This window comes from Cibotium barometz, chromosome 51, assembly GCF_041138505.1.
Source record: "Cibotium barometz isolate CiBa-2024 chromosome 51, ASM4113850v1, whole genome shotgun sequence".
NCBI lineage: Eukaryota > Viridiplantae > Streptophyta > Polypodiopsida > Cyatheales > Cibotiaceae > Cibotium > Cibotium barometz.
Window position 1 is genome coordinate 33,578,815 of NC_141096.1, and position 19,881 is coordinate 33,598,695.

A 19,881-nucleotide genomic window follows, 5' to 3' on the forward strand; every position below is an offset into this window, starting at 1 on the left:
TGTCATCTTTGCAACAAAATCAATAGGAGATTAGGGTACCTCCTACCAAACTGTTCATCAAGTCCGATGTTTCTACCAAGTCGGGTGCTACAAACACTGCTACACAAATGGCATGTAAACCCCTTAAGGGGAGGGGCTTTCAAGAATTCAATGTGTTGGTTGCCACAATTTAACCAAAAAACCATAGAGCTCTTGAAGCAAGAACCTTGTTAAAACGTAGCAACATGGTTTGCATAGCAATATGTATCAGTAAAACTTGGCCAAGTCTAAAACAAGAATCGATACAAATTGCTTTAGAATTAATGCAAATAGACATAAATGTCTAAACCAAGAATCAATGCAAAAAAAAAACACACACACACATTTATGTCTAAGAACTTGCAACACTAGACAATCTTGCTAAATGTGAAAGTGCAAATGATTCACTCTCAGTTACACATTTTGCCTTTAAATCTTGTTGATATAATGTTTTTTAAGGATTAAAAGGGGGGAAGAAAAGTAGGAAAGAACGAGAGAAAAAGAGAAAATAGAGAAATGGGGAGAAGAAAAGGGGGAAGAAAAAGGAAGATGCTAAATTAATAATTTTCAAAACCAAGAAATGTCATTTTTTGGTAAAGGATTTGAGCCTTCCTTTTAACAAGGCATGGCACAAGTTATAGTTGTGACTAGCATGCATTCAATTAAGAAAAGATCAACATGGATCCTTCTGTAGAAGATGTACATAGTTCCCTTTTCGATACAAAGAGCACAAGAGCAAGTGTCTATGTGTGTCATTTTTAAGTAAATTATTTGAGCCTTCCTTTTAAAAAGGCATGGCACAAGTTATAGTTCTGACTAGCATGCGTTCAGTTAAGAAAAGATCAAGATGGATCCTAATGTAGAAGATGTACATAGTTCCCTTTTCGATACAAAGAGCACGAGAGAAAGTGTGTGTGTCACACACACACTATGCGTGCATGCAAAATTTTTGCAGGTCTTTCAATAACTTGGGCCTCACTCTCTCTCCTTATGTTTCTCTCTCTCACATTATAATCCTACAATTTCGCCTTTCACAATTCACCCAAACACACTCAAAACAAATCTAACAAACGGAAAGTCAACACATAAATCAAACTAATTCATCCCCTTGTCTTATACAAATTAGATATTAAGCATAAGAAGCAATAAAAGGAGCGCATGGAGCTCAAGAATGGTTGGAAATCCATGTATACACAAGTCTACACTCGCTCGACTTTTAGTAACTCGAAGAACGGGCACTTATCTTTTGTAAGAAATATAAAGCGATTTTACTTTGTGCTTAACGTGAAATAGGGAAAGTCCAAGAAACTTTTTGTACATACTTGCTTAAGACTAGTAATAGAGACTAGACCATTTTTAAGTTTATGAAAACTAGTCACTTGACCAAAAGACATACTTACTTCTCCATTAAAAAACTGGCCTTTAAAAAACGCATGTGTGAAATTTTGCAGGTCTTTCAATAACTTGGACCTCTCTCTCTCTCTCTCTTTCTCTCTCTCTCTCTCTCTCTCTCTCTCTCTTCCGAAAGCAATGAAGGATGGAGTTCTCACTGCAAACTTAGTTTTGGGGCCAAAAAAATGCAGGGCCATACATATTAAGGGGTTGCCACAAAAAAAAATGGTTTGATAGTGAATGCAAAGATGCATGTAGGAAGCTCAAAAAGATGCTGGATGAGGCTGAGCGAAGGGCAGCAAAAAAACACTTCCACACTCTTACGGCTAATCCTAGGGATAATCCTTGAAGGGAAACACATACATAGCAGATTTAGGACTTGATTATGAGGAGCATGTGCATAGAGTTCTGCAATTACTGCTACGTAGACATAAACTCTATGCTAAGAAGAGCAAATGTATCATCTTTACATCAGATTGAGTATCTTGGATTCATTGTCTCCCAAGATGGTATCTCAGTAGATCCCGCCAAGGTCAAGGATATACTAGAATGGCCACCCCCTAAATCAGTCCGCAAAGTTCGTGGATTTTTGGGAATCACAGGATGGTACAGGGGTTTTCGTCAAAGATTACTCCTTGTTAGTAGTTGCACCCTTGACGGATCTTCTTAAGAAGGATTGCAAAATAGTGTGGTTGCCAATCCATCAAGTCAACTTTGATAAACTCAAAGCCATTATTACCTCAGTGCTAGTCTTGAAACTTCCTAATTTCACTAGGGAATTTGAGGTGGTTTACTGATGCTAGTAGTCTAGTACTTGGTGGTGTCTTAGTCCAAGAAGAAAGACCGGTGGCTTATACTTCTCGCAAACTAAAGCAATATGAGGCCAGCTATGCCACCCATGATTTGGAGCTCTTACCAGTTGTTCATTGCCTCAAGTTATGGAGACATTATCTCTTGGGGCGCAAGTTCCAACTTGTGATGACTGACCACAAGATTCTAAAAGATCTTCACCCAACCTAACCTCAATATGAGCCAGAGAAGATGGGTTGAAATCCTACAAGAGTATGACTTCGACATCAAATTCCGCTCCGGAAAGGATGATGTGGTAGCATATGCACTTAGCCCACAAATCTTTCTTAAGTGCAATTTCGATGCCAAATGATCCCATACTGGTCAAGGTGAAAGAAGTCTCATTTCATGATCTTGATTACCAAAGGATGGTGAAATTAGTCGAAGAAGGGAGAACTTTAGAGAAAGAGAAAAATCTAATCAAGGGTTACTTCACCCATAATGGATGCCTCTACTTCAATCATAGGCTATGTATTTCTAAGGATCCTACCACCTAAAGAAGCTAATCCTCTAGGAAGCTCATGATAGCCCCATTTTGATAGCCCCATTTTGCAGGGGGGGCACCCAGGCTAAGCAAAGACCTTGAATGCTGTAAGGAGGAGCTAACATTGGGCGGGCTTGAAAAATGATGTTCTTCGATACTTCAAGCAGTCTCTCATGTCAAAGGATCAAAGTTGAAAGACTCAAGATACCTGGAAAGCTTTAACCCTTGGATATCCCCCAAATGAATTGAGAATACATTAGTATGGATTTTGTCACAAGTCTCTCCATTATACAAGGAGGATATGACTCCATTTTTGTGATGGTGGACCATTTACTTTTAATGTTAGCATTAATTAAGCAAGAAACAAGATGCTACTTTTCTTTACTTCGAAATACCAAAATTCTTGTGAAATTATTGCTTTCTCGAGAAGATGATGTTATTTCTCATATCCTATGGTTAAGTTAAGCAGTCATATTGTTATCTTGAGATTAAGTTACAGATACATCTTCTACCCACCTTGATGCTAATCCTAGTTCCGTGCTTGTGTAACGGGGCGACAACGTTAGCGAGACCCGGAGTCGGCCCAAGGTATCCCTCATACCACTGGGAAGATGAGACTCGCTAGTTTAGACGAGTGTTGTGAGTGCTGCCTAGTTCTGCGAGCCCAAGCTAGTGCGGTAAATAAGCCCACCCTAGTGTGTAGACATCCCTCCGAGGAGCGAGAGAATCAAGCGATGAAGCCTAAGAGGATGACATGCCGCGGCTTGAGTCCTCGCCAGCTATCAAAACGATGAGGTGTATGGTCCCATAGGGATTGCCTAGTCTATAGAGGCTGGAAGACCAAATTCTAGATCATCGACGACAGAATAAAGTAAAGGAATAAGAGAGTCTAGATCTCGCTATGGATAGAGTTGAACATTGTATTTATTTATTTTATTAAATCCAGCAGTGTTGTATCATTGTTAAGGGTTGTTTAAACGAACACTGTGTAAGGTCATTAATTAAAGAACTTGTTTATATATGTCACACAACGTGGCAAGACTAATTAGAAAACAAAATTGATGCGTGAGTGGGATGGAAAGTGGGAGGATGGAAAGCCTCGACGGCACCATCCTACGAATGGTGACTCGCTTAGTCGAGTAGCTTTCCAATAGAATTAACTGAAAGCTCTACATTAGGTAAGTAGGTCCTTGGGCAACCCTACTCAAGAGGATTAGGCCAATGGCTGTGCCTCGCATAGATGGGGAAAAAACGTTGTTTCTAGAAATTAAGAATAGAGGTTGCCCAAGTTAAGGTCAATCACTCTATGGGTGATTTGATTTTAAGAATTGTTTAGGAGACCACACTCCCCCTTCGAGATAGAACTAGGTCTTACTTATTAGTCATATCTTTGCATCTTTACATGGTCGAGGTATCAAACGAGTAAGAAAAAAAATTCTCTTGTTAGTCTAGTAGACTATCTTAAGGTTTCCCCTATTTAGGATGGGGGGACCTTACAGTTTGTGTCCGAGAAACTAGCCAACAACAAGTCGGCCAGCTCATAATTTCTTCAAGTGCCTATATCTAGCGGCTAGGCTCTTGGTCATTCATTCACTCCTAGGGAGTAGCATCATTTCTATACTATATGAATATACTAAAACTCAATTGTCTCTCTATCTTCTCTCTATTGATCTTGCTTGCGTTTTGCATCAAGTTGTTCCAAGATGGTGTTTAGGCCTGAAAGAAGACTCCCAAAGCTTCGGCATGTGACATATGTCTTCTCCAAGCTCACTTAAATGCCTAAAAGATTCCATCTATTCTATATTGATGCACAATGTGAAAATTTGTTCCAAGCATTGGAGAAGAAAACCTTTTCATGTTGTAATAGGTTCCTAGTACACTACACGTGGCTCTAATAGCAAATCCTATACTCACACCTCACTTTTCCCTGGTTTTTCCTAGGTTTTAGATTATTTTGATTGACAGATCTATTTTTTCCTTGTCCTTATACAGTCATATTTCCTTACAATTGTGTGGAAGACTAGTTGTGGGGTGCTTAATAGGGTGTTTTAAGTGTGAGGGAGTTGACGTTTGATGGACAGGACTACCTATCTCATTTGCCAATAGGAAGATATTGCTTGTATGTAGCACCACTTCTAGACCTTGTGAGCATAGTAAATTGAGGTTAAATCCTAGCACTTCACTGAGTTTTATACAAGAAGTTACAAGAGAGAGCAAAAGGCAGATTCTTCCATATGCATTTAAGATGTAGGCGCTACATACATGTGCTTGTTTTTTTTTTTTTTAAGGGGGCGGGGGGGGGGGGGGGGGGGGGGGTTAGTATTCTCTTACACAAGGGAACAAGGCCTCACCTACAGCATGTAAAGATTCAAATGTATCTCTCAGGTAATTGAAAGGTTGGCTCTTCACCAAATTTGAAGTACCACACAAAAACCTACTTAGCGTAGTTAGCTTACAGGATAAATAGATCTATCTAATGAATTTCAAAAACACCGACACCATGGTCCTAACTCATATACGGATATTGCAAACACAAGATATGGTAATAAGGAAAAGGAGACCTTGTGAGAGAACATTGAGAGGAGGGAAAAAATGATGTAAATCTGAAGAGAATATGAGGATTTGGAGGAAGCAAGGAGGAGAATTTGAGAAGTATATAATAATCTTGGCAAAAGGCCACAGAGACTTCAAAAGTTGAAACCTGGAGATGGGATATTGATAGGAGATTATGGGACTTAACTTGTGGTTATGGAAAAACTTTTCTTCGTTCATAAATAGGTATGAATGGCGTAGGGGTACGGGTACGGGGGAGTGAACGTGGCACGGTTAGGGAATTTTGGGGTGAAAGTAGAGAGAGTAGGAGTGAACATTTAAAGCTCTGAGAGCTTTCTTAGTCCATATCTCCCCTAATGATCACCTCTCCCTAGATCTTTCACCATATTAAAGCCCCCAATCAAAACCCATGGATGTTGATTTCCAACTTAATCTAGCCATTCCAAAAGCTCTTTTCTTTGTTTGGCTGTATACCAACCATACACATCACCTATCCAGATTCTTAGCTCTCCCCCTACTATTCCTATAATCAATATAATCAATGCTCTCCCAGATACGTGATTAGCTCTTATACATGGCTTCAAAGATCTACACTCTAGAGTCATCACTCCACTGTAGCGTCTACCCAAGCCCCCATAATAGATTGACCATTCTTGGAAGCTCATTTCCTTCTTAGCTCCTTCTACAAAAAGACCATGTTCTTGCACTGTCAAGATCAGACACTTCTGTCACATAAACCCAAAAAGCATTCCATTTAACCTTATCCTGAAGATCCATGAGACTCCATTCATTAGTACGCTAGAAAAAGCATACATAGGTCCTTCCAAAGACAATTTCAGGAACCGTTGTTATTTCAACCTCCTCAGTCATAGGTTGTCCCTTCTATTCTAGGGCCATGGCATGCTCCTTCCTTTCCAAGCCCATGACATGTTCGCCTGCCAGTTGAAAGGCTGTAAAGATGAGTTCTCTGTCCTTTCCCCCCCTCAAGAGGAGCAAAAGAGTTTCAAAAGAAGACAGGAGAGGATGATGGGGAGGCTCCCCTCCCTCTATTCTAGGGCCATGGCATGCTCTTTCCTTTCCAAGGCCATGATATGTTCACCTGCTAGTTGAAAGGCTGTAAAGATGAGGTCTCTGTCCTCCCCCCCACCAAGAGGAGCAAAAGAGTTTCAAAAGAAGACATGAGAGAATGATGGGGAGGCTCCCCTAGGCCTCCCCTAAGAGGGAGATCTATTAAAAACCTATTTCCATGTATAAAAAGGGATTTTCCTGGGTATTTTTGGATTTATTTGGGGTTTTGTCTTGGCTGCTGGCCTACACCTTTTAGGCTGACCGACCAGCACCCCCCCCCCCCTCAGTATATATAGCCTTGCCTATCATTCTTCATCAGTGTACCACTTCATTGTCATATCCATCTGGCCACTACCCGGGACAGCAGCCCACTCTCTGCTACAGGCCACCGTGGGACAGCAGCCCTCTCTGTTATCATCTGCGTTTTACATCTGCTGGTACAGGCCGCCTACATCAGGCTGACTTCAGCGTTTCACATCAGGCTTACATCAGCGTTTCACTTCAGGATTACATCAGCGTTTTCAGCCTGTCATCAACGCTTACATCTGAGCTGACATCAGAGTTTATCTTCAGCCTTACATCAGCACTTACATCTGGGCTAACATCAGCGTTTATCTTCACCCTTACATCAGCACTTACATCAGTGCTTACATCAGCATATCATCTGCATTTTACCACAGCCCATGGGACAGCAGTCCCCCTCTGCTGCTTCACCATCGACATCGCATCAGGTACGCAGCCCCAGTGTCACCATCGGGACGGCGGCCCTCACACCATATAGTATTTCATAAAATTCCCAAACCTCCCACATTGGAAGCAGGCACACCAGGGAAAAAAGACCACCACCTCAAGCTACCCTAAAAGTACCCAACCCAACCTTCATACTATTGGGGGTTTTCTTAAATGTATTCCAAGAGATGCACAATTTGCTGGATGATACTTCCTAAGTAGGGTCAGTGGGCACTCTTCCTAGGTGTTGCTTGACCTCAAATTTAGCTCGAGTCCAGCATGGTCTTTATGTCATGTATTTGGTTTAGATCATTTTGGCTTTTTGCAGACGTTAATATAACTCTCTCTCTCTCTCTCTCTCACACACACATGTAATAACACTCATAAACAGGGCACATGATATTATCAAAGCTATTTCACATGATGGCCTTCACAATCACCAGCAGGAACACTAACTTTAAAACCTCAAGCTCATGTAAGAAGCTTCATTTCATTACAGACACATGCATGTGCCACATGCATGTGAAAGAACTAAGCAAATAATATGATTTTCGGGCACACAACAGAATGAGACATACTGCAGAGCCACCATGACCTAATACACTATCTCTGATACAAACCTTTTTCAATATAAGGCAAATGAACAATACCTATAAGACATGTTGCACAGAAACCATTACCTAGTACCTCAGCTCTGATACAAACCATTTGCAATGTAAGGCAAATGAGCAATATAACCTGTTTCAATACAAGGCAAATGACCAGTATACAACCTGAACCACGACCATGGCAAGAAGTTCAAGAGCCAGCATGAAAACTCTACTCAATAGGGCTGTAGTGCTCATCTCTAGCATGATGGTCAGGTAGGACAGCAGCGATAAATACAAATACCCCCAACAAGGCAACTATGAGCCCAAGAACATTCACAAACATAGCCTCTGAACTAAATCTTCCAATGGTACTGCTCTGCTGAAGGAACGTGAGCTTCTCCAAAAAACCTAACTCGGATGTTGCGATACCCAGGCCATAGATGAAGAGGCCAGAAAATACATGCCATGGTAACACTGAAGCCCTTGCTGATGGAGCAAGGCCAGGGAAAAAGAAGGTGATGAAGCCAAGCAACCACTGCATTGCAAAGAAAGAATCTATCAAGCAATTGATTGAGTGTCGCTATATAGTGAACAATCAGCATTAATGCATAGGTATATATGTATGCATATATACATACATACATACATGCATGCATACATGTATTACAAGAATATATGGTATAGATTCTTTATTTTACACATTCATAGACACATGCATGAACGCACACACGCACACACAGACACAAAGCCACAGCACTAGAAATGGGACAATCCCAAGTTACTGACTCGTCCATGATTACAAAACAGAGGACATACCTGAAGGCAGAAGAGGATGATGGTGACAAGCCCAAACCATGAATGCAGGCTGTACAAGTTGTCAATACTGTTCAAATTGTGGTACTTGAAAGCAGCACATATTCCAACAATGGCTAACACCAGGGCCACTAGATGCAGTGCCAAATGCACTACTTTCCTGAAGGGCTTAGAACCTGGCACGGTTTTGTAAGCCAAGATAGCTGCAAAAAAAACTCAATTAGGAAAAAGAAAGAAAGCAATGACTGAATCACTTGGTTTTACAAACAAACTAAAAGATTGTTTATCTTATTACCTTCACTAGCAAGAAAAACCAGGCTCAAAAGCATCAGCACAGGATGAACCTGCAAAAACAAAACAAGAGGTGAGTACACAGACACGGAATTTAGAGATTAACACGCTGATTAGGGATAATTTAGGTGAGGAAAGCCTAATTTTAAGTGGATTTGCAGGAAAAGGTCTTGAAAGGCAGATGCTGAGTACACATTGCTTCAAGATCAAGGCATAATTAATGCTTACATTGAAGATATGATTTGTATCAGTCGCATTGAAGTTGATCCCTCCCCGGAAGTATATGGTCCAGATGAACACAAAGAGGACTGAGACAACGCCCAGGAAGTGGGCAACAAATGTGAAAGGGCGAGGGTGGACGCCCCATGGAGACAAGCTGGAGCGCCAGTAATCCATGAGGGCTGTGCAGGAAAATGTCCCAAAAAAAGGCGATTAGGGTTTCACAGATAAAAATTCCTCTGCAGAGGCGATCAGAGTTTCACAGCCCGGTTTTCAAACCCGATGAAATTTTAGGGTTTCCCAGATACACGTGCAGATTAAGATTCCACCAACACTAATTAGGAACCCTAATCCGTGCTCGGAAGTCCCGCAAATTGAAAGCTCAACAGAAGGGAATTACGATTAGGGTTCCGCCAGGCGGATTCAGGGTTTCAACAGGACAAAGTAGGGTTCCACAGGGCCTCAGATCTTGCAGAGCGGATTTTTCAGTGCCTGCAAAACCGCCTCCAACGTCGCCCAAAAAGAGTTCACGAGAGAACCCAGAAGCAAATTTGGGCTATATTAGTGAGAAGAAAATCGCCCACGAGGACACAAATTCAAATTGAAAAACTGGAGAAAAATTTGTGATTAACTTAATGATTTGAGTAGCTTAACCCACCATTAACTTAATCCACCGTGGTAATCTCTCAAGCAGCAAGCAAGAGTCATGTGACGAGGCTAGGTGCAAAGCACGTGTTACCCGACCGTATACACCGTGTGAGAAAAGGAAGTGTCTTAAAAAAATGAGGGTGAATGATCCATTTAAGGTTGAATTTGTGGCCAAGTTTCTTTAATTAAACATTTTTGGCCAAGTTTCTTTAATTTGTGGCCAAGTTTCTTTAATTAAATATTTTTGGTTTTATAACAAAAAATTATAAATTTTAGTCGACTTTCTTCAAGTCTTGAGATTTTTTTTTTTGAAATTTAGTCACTATAAAATACACTAAAGGCTGGTTTTTTTATTTTTTTTTTTGGAAATTTAGCTGGTGCAAAATACACTAAAGGTTGGTTTTTTCGAGCACTAGGCTCTGTAAAGTGGCACTAGTACTCTGTAAAGAGGCAGAGGGAGCACTGCTTTACTGAAAACCGGCCTTCAGTATATTTTTTAAAGGCCAATATCCAACTTCAAGGGTAGAGTTCCTTTTTAAAAAAGAAGGAAAAAACTACTAGCACCTTAAATTTAATGATATGCAAAAAATATGTAGAAAAATGTATAGATCTTGTTATTATTTGTAGGTTTTTCTCATGTGCAGAAGTATGTACATAGGTTAATCAAAAGAGGAAGATAATTTTTAAGAGTAAATGTATGTACTTTTTATATCACTTCGATATTTTCACTCATATAGTCTATTGCATATTTGGATTTCTAGTTCAAAACATGAAGGAAAAAAAGTGTTTTGTCTTTATGAAAATTGGACAGAATTCTAGGATGTCCTTTTTCAAAGGATGAATTTGACATCTCCCACCAGCGAGGGGATTTTCCATTGCTTTAGAAAATAGTTTTTTGCGAGAACTGGGGGGGAGGACCTACTAGGTATGTAACTCCCACTTTTTTTAAGAAAATGAAAAGGTTTTCATGAATTACAAAATTTAGGGATATGTAATTTTTTGGCCAAACTAAAAATAAACATTTTTTTTCCATTAAACTCCATACATAAAATACATGTAATTTCTTTTTATACTAAGGCCCAAAATTGAAGTATAGGGGCTTGAGAGTGGGGCCCAAATTTGGCCACCAGCCACAATCACCTGGTACCCACATGGCCACATCTAAAGAATTAATAGCCTCTGCACTTGGCAATGGGGATTTATTATGGTGTGAATGAGTATCATAGATTTCTTTTCTCTCCCTCTTAAACTATTCAAATTTTTATTTTGAATATTCAAATTTGTGTGAAGACAAAGTTTTGTAAATGAATGTTTTTAATTTCTTATTATGAGGAGAGTTTTTTTTATTTTGATTTATATCAAAAACTTGAATCTTACATGTAGAGGGTTTTTGTATTTGTTGTATAAACAATGATTTAAACTAAAATGAATGGGTCTTGGCATTTCTAGTGGACCATGTTTGGCGACTGGCCTCATATAGTTGTTATTTCAACATTTTTTTTTCTTATTCTAGTCATCTACCAAAAATTACAAAGCAACATTCTCGTTTTTTCATGTTCTTATTCTAGTCATCTACAAATATATATATATATATTTGTAAAGCAACATTCTCATTTTTCATATCCTCACTTTAGATTATTTTTAGACATCTTAACCAATTTCAATAGCCTTAAGAGTTTAAGTATATCTAGACCATCGATTTGCTTATTTAAGGATGTGTGGTGTGGCAATAGTAGTGCCTCAAAGGGTTCACTCCATAGAAAAGGGAATATTATTTAAAGTTTGGAGGTTAAAGTATTTCCTATGTAGTGATAAGCAAAGATAATGCACATGAGAATTTCATCCACTTATGTTGTACACCACAAGGCTACATGTATGTTGTTATAATCAATCCATGGCATGAATAATGAGCAAAGATCAATGAGCACTCTTTCGAATCATTGCCCTCACATGGTTCAAACGAAATAAGAAAATTCTCCAAGTGGTTTATGTTCATTTATTTCTAGTAAACCATTCAAAGGGAATTTAATTAACTAAAATTCAAGGTCCATTTCATGATATCGACCACCTAGATTTGCTATAATTGAGTGGGAGTTGAGCTATTAAAAATTTTAAACTATTATTTTTATTGGTGAAGCATACTAATAGTGTAAAGACTTTTCTATAATTTATCACTAAAGCAAACAAATATTATACTTGTTGAAATTATCCACTATTGGGAGATGAGAAATCCACATTTAGATTAATATTATTATTATGAAAAGGCATTACAAAGAAGTACAAGAGCTTGATAATATAGTTGAATTTGTAGAATGATTCCTTTTATGAGGGAATCATAATCCCTAGCCATCCGAATTCCTTCATGTATACTACATTACCACATGCTCTTGCATTTCCAATATTTTGGCCCATGAGTAGCAACATCCTAGAAATGTTTTTTTCATGAAGTGGCAATCAATGTTTGTGTGTTTGGTGCATTAAGTAAGTTTGTAACTAACTTGGAAGAGTTTGGAAAGTAAAAGACAAGAATTGACCCTTTAACAAGGTTATAAGGTGTTGTGACTTAAGTTTGCACGTATGTTTTTCTTTTGTATGTGTGATAATGCACATGGCCTTTTTTCAGTATTTCTTCTTATTATTTGTTCTCAACAATGTAAGAAAATTTCATATCTTTTTCGAATATGTCCTTGTCATATACCTTTCCCTTGAATTCCATTAGTCAACAATTCGATACTTTTTTTTATATTCTTTGGACACTTTCAGTAACTAAAAAATGGAATAAAAAATGAAAGGGACCAATCTTTTTTTCTCCCAATTTTATATGAAATTTATTTTAAAAATCCATTTTTATATAGACTTTACAAATAAAAATCATCATTTGTTAATTACAAAGAAGAAAATCTTCCTTATCAATTTGATTTTTTAAAGTTTTAAGAGATTTATCTAACAAGAATTTCCAAAGTTAGGCTAAAATTTTATTGAAATGATTAAATATATAGCTAAAATATGGATTATTAAATCACCTCAGCTCAATAAACAGGATGGCATGAACCTACACAGTTTGTGTGCATGTGAGTTCTCTCAATTTTCTTAGTAGGTACATGCACATGTATGTACACACACACACACACACACACACACACTATACACTACTACTAAGAAATCGCAAAGAAGCACAAGCACATACTTGATAGTTTGATATACCAAACTCCATTATTTTTCATCACAACAAAGTAGGGTAAAGGGTTAGAAATTACCAAGAAAGTTTCACTTTACGTCAAGATATTTGAGGTATAAGTGTGATCTTGATTGAAAGTTTACATGAAGGTTTAACATATCTCAATGAAAGCTTACAACATCCAAACTCATACAATTCTTACCTTTGCTACTAAGTACCATAGAAACTTTATTAAAACATGTTATATGGATACTAAGCTCTATAAAGTCCAAAAATTGGGTCTCATTGTCACGTAGCCAAATCATAGAAGTCCTTCATCAAGATTAAATAACATATAAAGATGATAGAAAAATGAAGGCATTCTTACCTTTGCTACTAAGTACCATAGAAACTTTATTAAAACATGTTATATGGATACTAAGCTCTATAAAGTCCAAAAATTGGGTCTCATTGTCAAGTAGCCAAATCAAAGCTTAGAGGTAATGGACAAGCTCTTCATTAAGATTAGATAATATATCAAGAAGATAGAAAAATGAAGGCATTCATATGTCTTTACAGCTCATGACAACATGCATATAGTGTTCTAGCAATATCAAGGGATTACATTGTTAGAATTAAGCCTAGGGTTAGCTGTCTGCACACAAGCTATTGTGGCTTATACTGAAACATGGCTATGGCATTGGAGCAAAGAGAGAGAGAGAGAGAGAGAGAGAGAGAGAGAGAGAGAGAGAGAGAGAAGAGAGAGAAAGATAATGCACAAATAAAGAGAGATTTACATGACTCAAATGATGTGACTTGTGTGGTATATCTTCACTCAAGTACAATGCTTCTATAGGCTTAGACCCTCTCTTTTATGACATCACTCCTTAGTTCAATACATGTATAATATCTAGATATTTAGGTGCACCCCTCTAAGAGTGGGTTCACCCACACACATACTTATGAAGCCTTTTTAGAGGCTATTCACACAAACTTATCATTTGTTACTTGGATAAGGCTTGTTCTCCAATACTCCCCTTTAATCATTATCCTATTACACAATTTATTTGGATAAATCTATGCATGTGACATAGTTTCACTAGAATTTGTGCCTGGTTCTATCCATACAATGGTAGTCAAGCCACTTTCTATGTATTAGCCTTTAAAAGGCCCATGGGTCTTCATACTCTGCAAAGTCTGCATCTTCTTTGTAGGCTTCTTCTTCCTCTTGTGTCACATTGGCCTTTGCTTTCTTGTGAAAGCAATTGTTCTCATTGTAATTAATTTTTCCACAATGTTTGCAAGGCTTCTTGGCATAGCTGTCCTTCTTGTATGATTTTTCCTTTCACAAATGGAACACTATTTACCTTTGAAGTTCTTCTTTGTGAATAAGGAGTGTTAAGAAGGAGCTATCCCCTTTCACTTTGTTCTTTATCTTCCTTGTAAAGTAATATTTGGTAAGTTCTTTAGTGTGGTGATGAGGTTCTTGTAAAGCTCTTTAGGCATGGACTTTATGAGTACTACTAGGGCAACATCATCTTCAACTTGTGCCTTTAGACTTGCTAGTTCATTCATTAAGGGCTTCATCATGTTCACATGAGTATCAAATCTCTCATGTGGTTGCATTAAAAGACCATTGAACTCTATTTGTAAAAGGTCTTACATGTTGGTTCATGATGTGAAACACTATCCGCCATCAATGCTAAAAAATTTGGGATTACCTTACTAAAGTTAGGGCACCTTATCCTAGCACATCTAGAAAATCTTCTCTCATGAAAGAGCAGGGAAATAGTTCATGACATGAACCATATTCTAGTTCATGACGTGAACCACAGACTACTACTTTACGGCGTGAACTATAGTCTGCAATTTCATGGGGACCTATTAGGTCATGGATTAGCGATTGTTAGACTAGAGTTAAGAGAGGACCATATTTTCACTATAGTCGACTCGGATTAATGCAATTCTAATTGAAATTTTGAAACGTGAAACAAAAACAGTTCTCGACGTGAAACACAGTTCACAACGTGAAACATAGACTGCTAGTTCATGACGTGAACTGTAGTCTGCTATTTCACGAAGATCTGCTAATTCATGACGAGAAGAATTAATTTGACAGAAAACCAAGCGTAGTTGTTGGAGTATTCTCATGCACTTGAGGTCAGGGAAACTCATTGGAAATGACCTTTCCCCCGATGACAGTGCATCAAATCACCTAGGTTCTTTCTACTAAAGAAATGTTGGTTCATACCACTCGACGAGCACTCAATTAAGTGTTGCAGCTTGGAGAAACCTGACCACCATAGAAACTAGTAGTGAAGAATCCATGGAAGAAGGGCTCCAATACTCCCGATTTGGAGAAGAAAAACCAGCTTCTCCTGCAAAGTCCAGCGGAATCTTTGATATGGCCAGGGGATTTTTTGGTCTCCAGCATGGCACAGAAGATGAAGTACAATCTACGAGTACGGGCCCGTCAACAAGTGCAAGACTGTCTAAGACCGGACTTACCAACCTAAACAACCCTAACTTCTAGCCCCAGGAATGCTAACACACTAAGGATTAGTGGAATGACTCCAAGAATTAGGAGAGACAAGGAAAATGCTGCTAGATGACCCAATCTTCTTTCCCACATCGAAGGAAGTGGACATTGACATGAAACTTGCTAAAGCTGAGCACCAATTGCATCTATGGGGCTTAAAAAGGCAAGACCTCGATACGGGAAGAACGATGGCAGAACAAAGGGAAATTGATAATTTGAATCTGTTTTAACCTCGTGGTGGCAAAGAACCAAAAACATCGAGATATGCCACTGATAACATGTGGATTGGAATGATAGAAGGAGGAATACTAGCCTTAGAACCCATAAACAAAGTCCTCGAAACACAAGAAGAAGTGGACAATATACCTAGTGCATCTACAAGATGAGAGGATCAGCTCTACACGAGGGAGGATATACACAAAATGATCAATGATCCCACATTCTTGTAGAGCATGGAACTTCTAATTTGACAAAGGCAGATTGAGGCCGCTAATGATGAGCTAGGTGATGGGGACGTGCTCGGACCCACCAACCAGAGAACCGAATTGAATAAAAGTACTTGTGCAAGAAGAGGATGAGGTCTAGGTGGGGGGTAGCTCCTTGAAGGCCCATTGTGGATCCCAACGCAAATCTAAATGCGATCACAAGAGTGGATCTATTGAATATGCCTGTAGAAATGGGCAGAGACATGTTTACGGAACTAGGCACTGCCCCTAAATCTAGACCATCTCAGATGAAGCCACACATCATTTCGAAGCTTGTGCAAAAGTTCTAAGGAGATGGTGACCCAATCTAGCACATAGATTTTTGAGTCAACCTATGAAACATGTTGGCCTTTAAGCGATGTAACCATGATACATGCCTTTTCTCTAACCCTAGAAGGGAAGGCCCACCAATGGTATTGAACCCTAAAGTCTGAGGATATAGTCAGTTTCACTCGGCTTAAGAATGTGTTCATACCGAGCTTTGCTTCGAAGTGGTGATAGATGGAGTCTTGTGGCACAGCTCCACAACATCAAGCAAAAAGAAAATGAGTCCATGCGAGATTATGTTTCTTGGCTCAAACACTTGAACTCAAGATGAAAATTGAGCGAAAGGCTAACTGATCAATTATTTCCCTTCTTCCGGAGAGGATTCCAAGATCATAAGATACATGATTATCTGGTGTTATCCCGACCAACTACTCTAGATACGTGTTGTAAGTTGGCGATTGAATATGAGGATAACATGCTTGAGTTTTCGCAATTGGAAGACACCAAGGCAGCTTCGGTGGTAGCAGCATCATGAGTCTCTAGTCAATAGGACGTGGGATCCAAGAACAAGCAAGTTGGCAACATGACAGTTGAGGAACTCAGTATTACCATTTTGGAAAATTTGAAAGTCAGGGATGGGAGGGAAGCCTCAAGAAATGCCCATCTCTACCCCCGAAGAGAATTGATTAGGTGCTCAATTTGTAGACAAAATCATACGAGCACTGTGAGTGCCCTCACCTAAGGCCAAGGCAATTACTTTATTGTGCTCACTCGTCAGAGACTAGGGAATCATCACAATTCCATGTGCAGATATTCAAGGATTCAGCCTTTAGCACAATTTCCAGCACCCAGAGTGCCTCTAGACTTACCAGCAACATCGATGCAAACCAATGTGGCTGCGCCCGAATACGTCCTACTTACCAAGAGGAATGTTTAGAATGCAGGACATGTCGCCATTGTTGCCGCTTGTTTTACCACCACAACCACCACAGAACAAGGTTAGCCAAGTGTTGATTGAGGAACCCTTGGAAGAGGGAGAAGTCATGTGCAAAGTAGAAGTTAATAACGACTACTATAAGGAACCAACGGAGATCACACTGGAGTATTATGTCTTACAAAACAACATGCCAGTACTAGTGTTTCAAACCACGATACAGTGGAAGGGAAAAGACACTCGACTATGAGAAGGGGACCCATACAATGTTTTCATTGTAATGGACCTCATCGAGTGGCAGAGTGTTCTCTAAAAAATGTGACTTAATGCTGGCCAAACTCAGCCCGCCGATAGCAGCGCAAACCAACGCCATGCCAACTCTTTCATGTGTTAAGTGTGGTGTTGATCAAGGACTGTCCATATCATGCCAATGGCTCTGCTTCTACTTCTAACCATGCCACCATCAGGACTATAAGTGTGCAACCTAGAAATATCACACCACTAAATGTTGTGACATGCGCACAAGCAAAACAAGTGGACAAAGGGAAGAACCCTGGAGATAGTACAACCTTTAAGACTAGGAGAAGGAGAAGAGTGAAAGGTGGGCAAGGATGATACCATGGTCATAATTTATGATGGATCCAAGGAAGATACCATTGACACCGGATCCAATCAAAGGAAGGAGATGACCAAGTGCCGAAACTAGATGATCAGGCAAAGAGAGACCAGCAACCCCCAAGGGTGTTGTAGAATATCCAAATATTGAAGAGGAAATAAGGAAGCTTGAGGAAGCTAAGGCCCTTGTTGAGGAGTGTCAACACAACCCCATGAAGCCAAACAAGGCCAGGGATACAATGTACGCACAAAATGAGCTGTTAAGAGAAAGGAAGTTGGATGTGCCTACTCCTTTTCCAGAAGGATCCGAAGAAGGAACTCATAGTGACCTAATGGCAAGAATGTTTGAGGAGGCAGATCAAGAATTTTCGATCCATTAATTCCCTAGGATTGAATATGAGACAAACATGTGGAAGGAGCTAGAGAACCAAGAGACATAGGCAGTCTCTCAACAATACTGTTTACAACCGTCAAAATGCTGTTTGGACCATTGCTACACAACACGTTGGCATTGTGGGCAGATGTCAAGGACTAGGTAGAAGGAAGAATGAACCCAATGACCACTATAGAGGAGAACCAATCGCCTTGGCAAAGAAAAACCTAGTGCCTGAGAGTGTTGCCATATATATAGGTAGTGATGTGTGTGAACACACTTAGGACCGCCGGGGCACTTTTTCCCTCTTTAGGAGGTTTTTTCCCCGGTTTGTATATACGCCCATCCTTCTAGGGCTAACTTATCTTTTGTACATTAACACAATCTAATACATTGTGTGTTGTGTGCATTCTTGCTTCTTCTTCTCCAAGCTTTGTGTGCTTTCCTGCAACCCTAATTCCAACAATTGGTATCAGAGCAAGCATCGGCTCCCAGGGCTACACTGCCAGCACTCTCCGACTCACGTTCTCCGATTGAGGTGAGCTTTCACGAGCGCTTGTGGGTCCCTATACTCTGCAAATAAGCCCGTAGGGTTTTGCGTTCTCAGAAATCGCATCTGAGGTCGTTTCGGGCTCTGTATTTGCATTTCAAGTTCTGCACAGGTGTTTTCGTCATTTTGTGCAGAAATTTTGACATTGCAGCTTTCTACAAAACAGGCATACGTATTCTATTGTGGACTGTGCTACATAGCACGAGTTGTTCTCTGTTCAATCTTTGCTTCATTATAGGTAGCTTTTGCATCAGTTTCAGTCAGTGGCCATGGCTGATAACAACAATGATGTATTTCGCATGTTGTCTGCTGAAGACAAACTGGATGGAGACAGCAACTACCCACTTTGGGCATACATGATGCAGCATGTTTTGGTTGCAAAAGGAGTGTGGAACATTGTGCAGGGTATGGATGTACGTCCAGGTTCTGTGGATGTAGGATCTGTTGAGGATGTTGCAGGTTCTAGCAGCTCTACTGTTGCTACTGTTTTACCCACTGCTGAACAAGCTCGTTTTGGGATGGTAAAGATGCGCAGGCTCATGCCTTGATTGCGCTTTCTATCAAACGTAACATCACCCCACATATTCGTTCAGCTAAAACAGCAAAACAGGCTTGGGATATTCTAGCTGGTTTGTATGCAGGTCGTAACGAGGCAAAAATCTCTTACCTGCGTAAAGAGCTAGAATTGAAGATTATGCAGGAAGATGATGACATGAATGTTTTTCTTGCTAAGATTAAAGATCTCAAGGAACAGTTGATTTCTGCAGGTGAGATTATTCCTGATCATTCTCTTGTGCAGACTATTCTTGATGCTTTACCTGAGACATATCAGACTTTTGCTTCCACGTGGAGACTTCTTGCTGAGGAAAGACCTGATGCTGTCAAGTATGATACTTTAGTCAACAAGCTCTTGCAAGAAGCGCAGTCCAGGCAAAACAGGGCCAGGCAGCGTGCAGTTGATCAAGCATTTATTGCTGCCCAGCTGTAGCAGTAGAGAAGAAGTGGTAAGGCAGCCCCTTCCACTGTTTCTTCTCCTATTAGTAGGTCTGCAACTTCTTCTCCTTCCACAGGTAGCAACAATAAGTCTGAGAAGGCTCTTGATAAAGACAAGAAAAAGACCAAGTGCAACTATTGTAAGGCAAATGATCATGTCATTAACAATTGCCCTAAGCTAAAGGCTAAAGAGGCAAAGAAGAAAGAGTCAAATGCAGCCACAATAGCGGATGCTTCTACAAATGCAGATTCTGCAAATGTTGTGTAGGATACAGAATGGGCGTTTAGCGTGTATTGCCAGTATGACCCATCTG

At 39.7% G+C, this 19,881-nt stretch overlaps 1 protein-coding gene across 1 annotated transcript; it reads right to left on the reverse strand.

The window, feature by feature from the left end:
* Positions 1-7,545: 7,545 nt before the first annotated feature.
* On the reverse strand, positions 7,546-9,516 carry LOC147609560 (putative ascorbate-specific transmembrane electron transporter 1). Its single transcript, XM_086787803.1, has 4 exons — positions 9,016-9,516; positions 8,792-8,840; positions 8,500-8,699; positions 7,546-8,218 (listed from the first exon to the last, which is right to left on the reverse strand). Exons 1-4 carry the CDS (start codon positions 9,181-9,183, stop codon positions 7,913-7,915), a joined length of 723 nt encoding a protein of 240 aa, XP_086643929.1. The 5' UTR covers positions 9,184-9,516; the 3' UTR covers positions 7,546-7,912.
* Between the last annotated feature and the right edge of the window lie 10,365 nt (positions 9,517-19,881).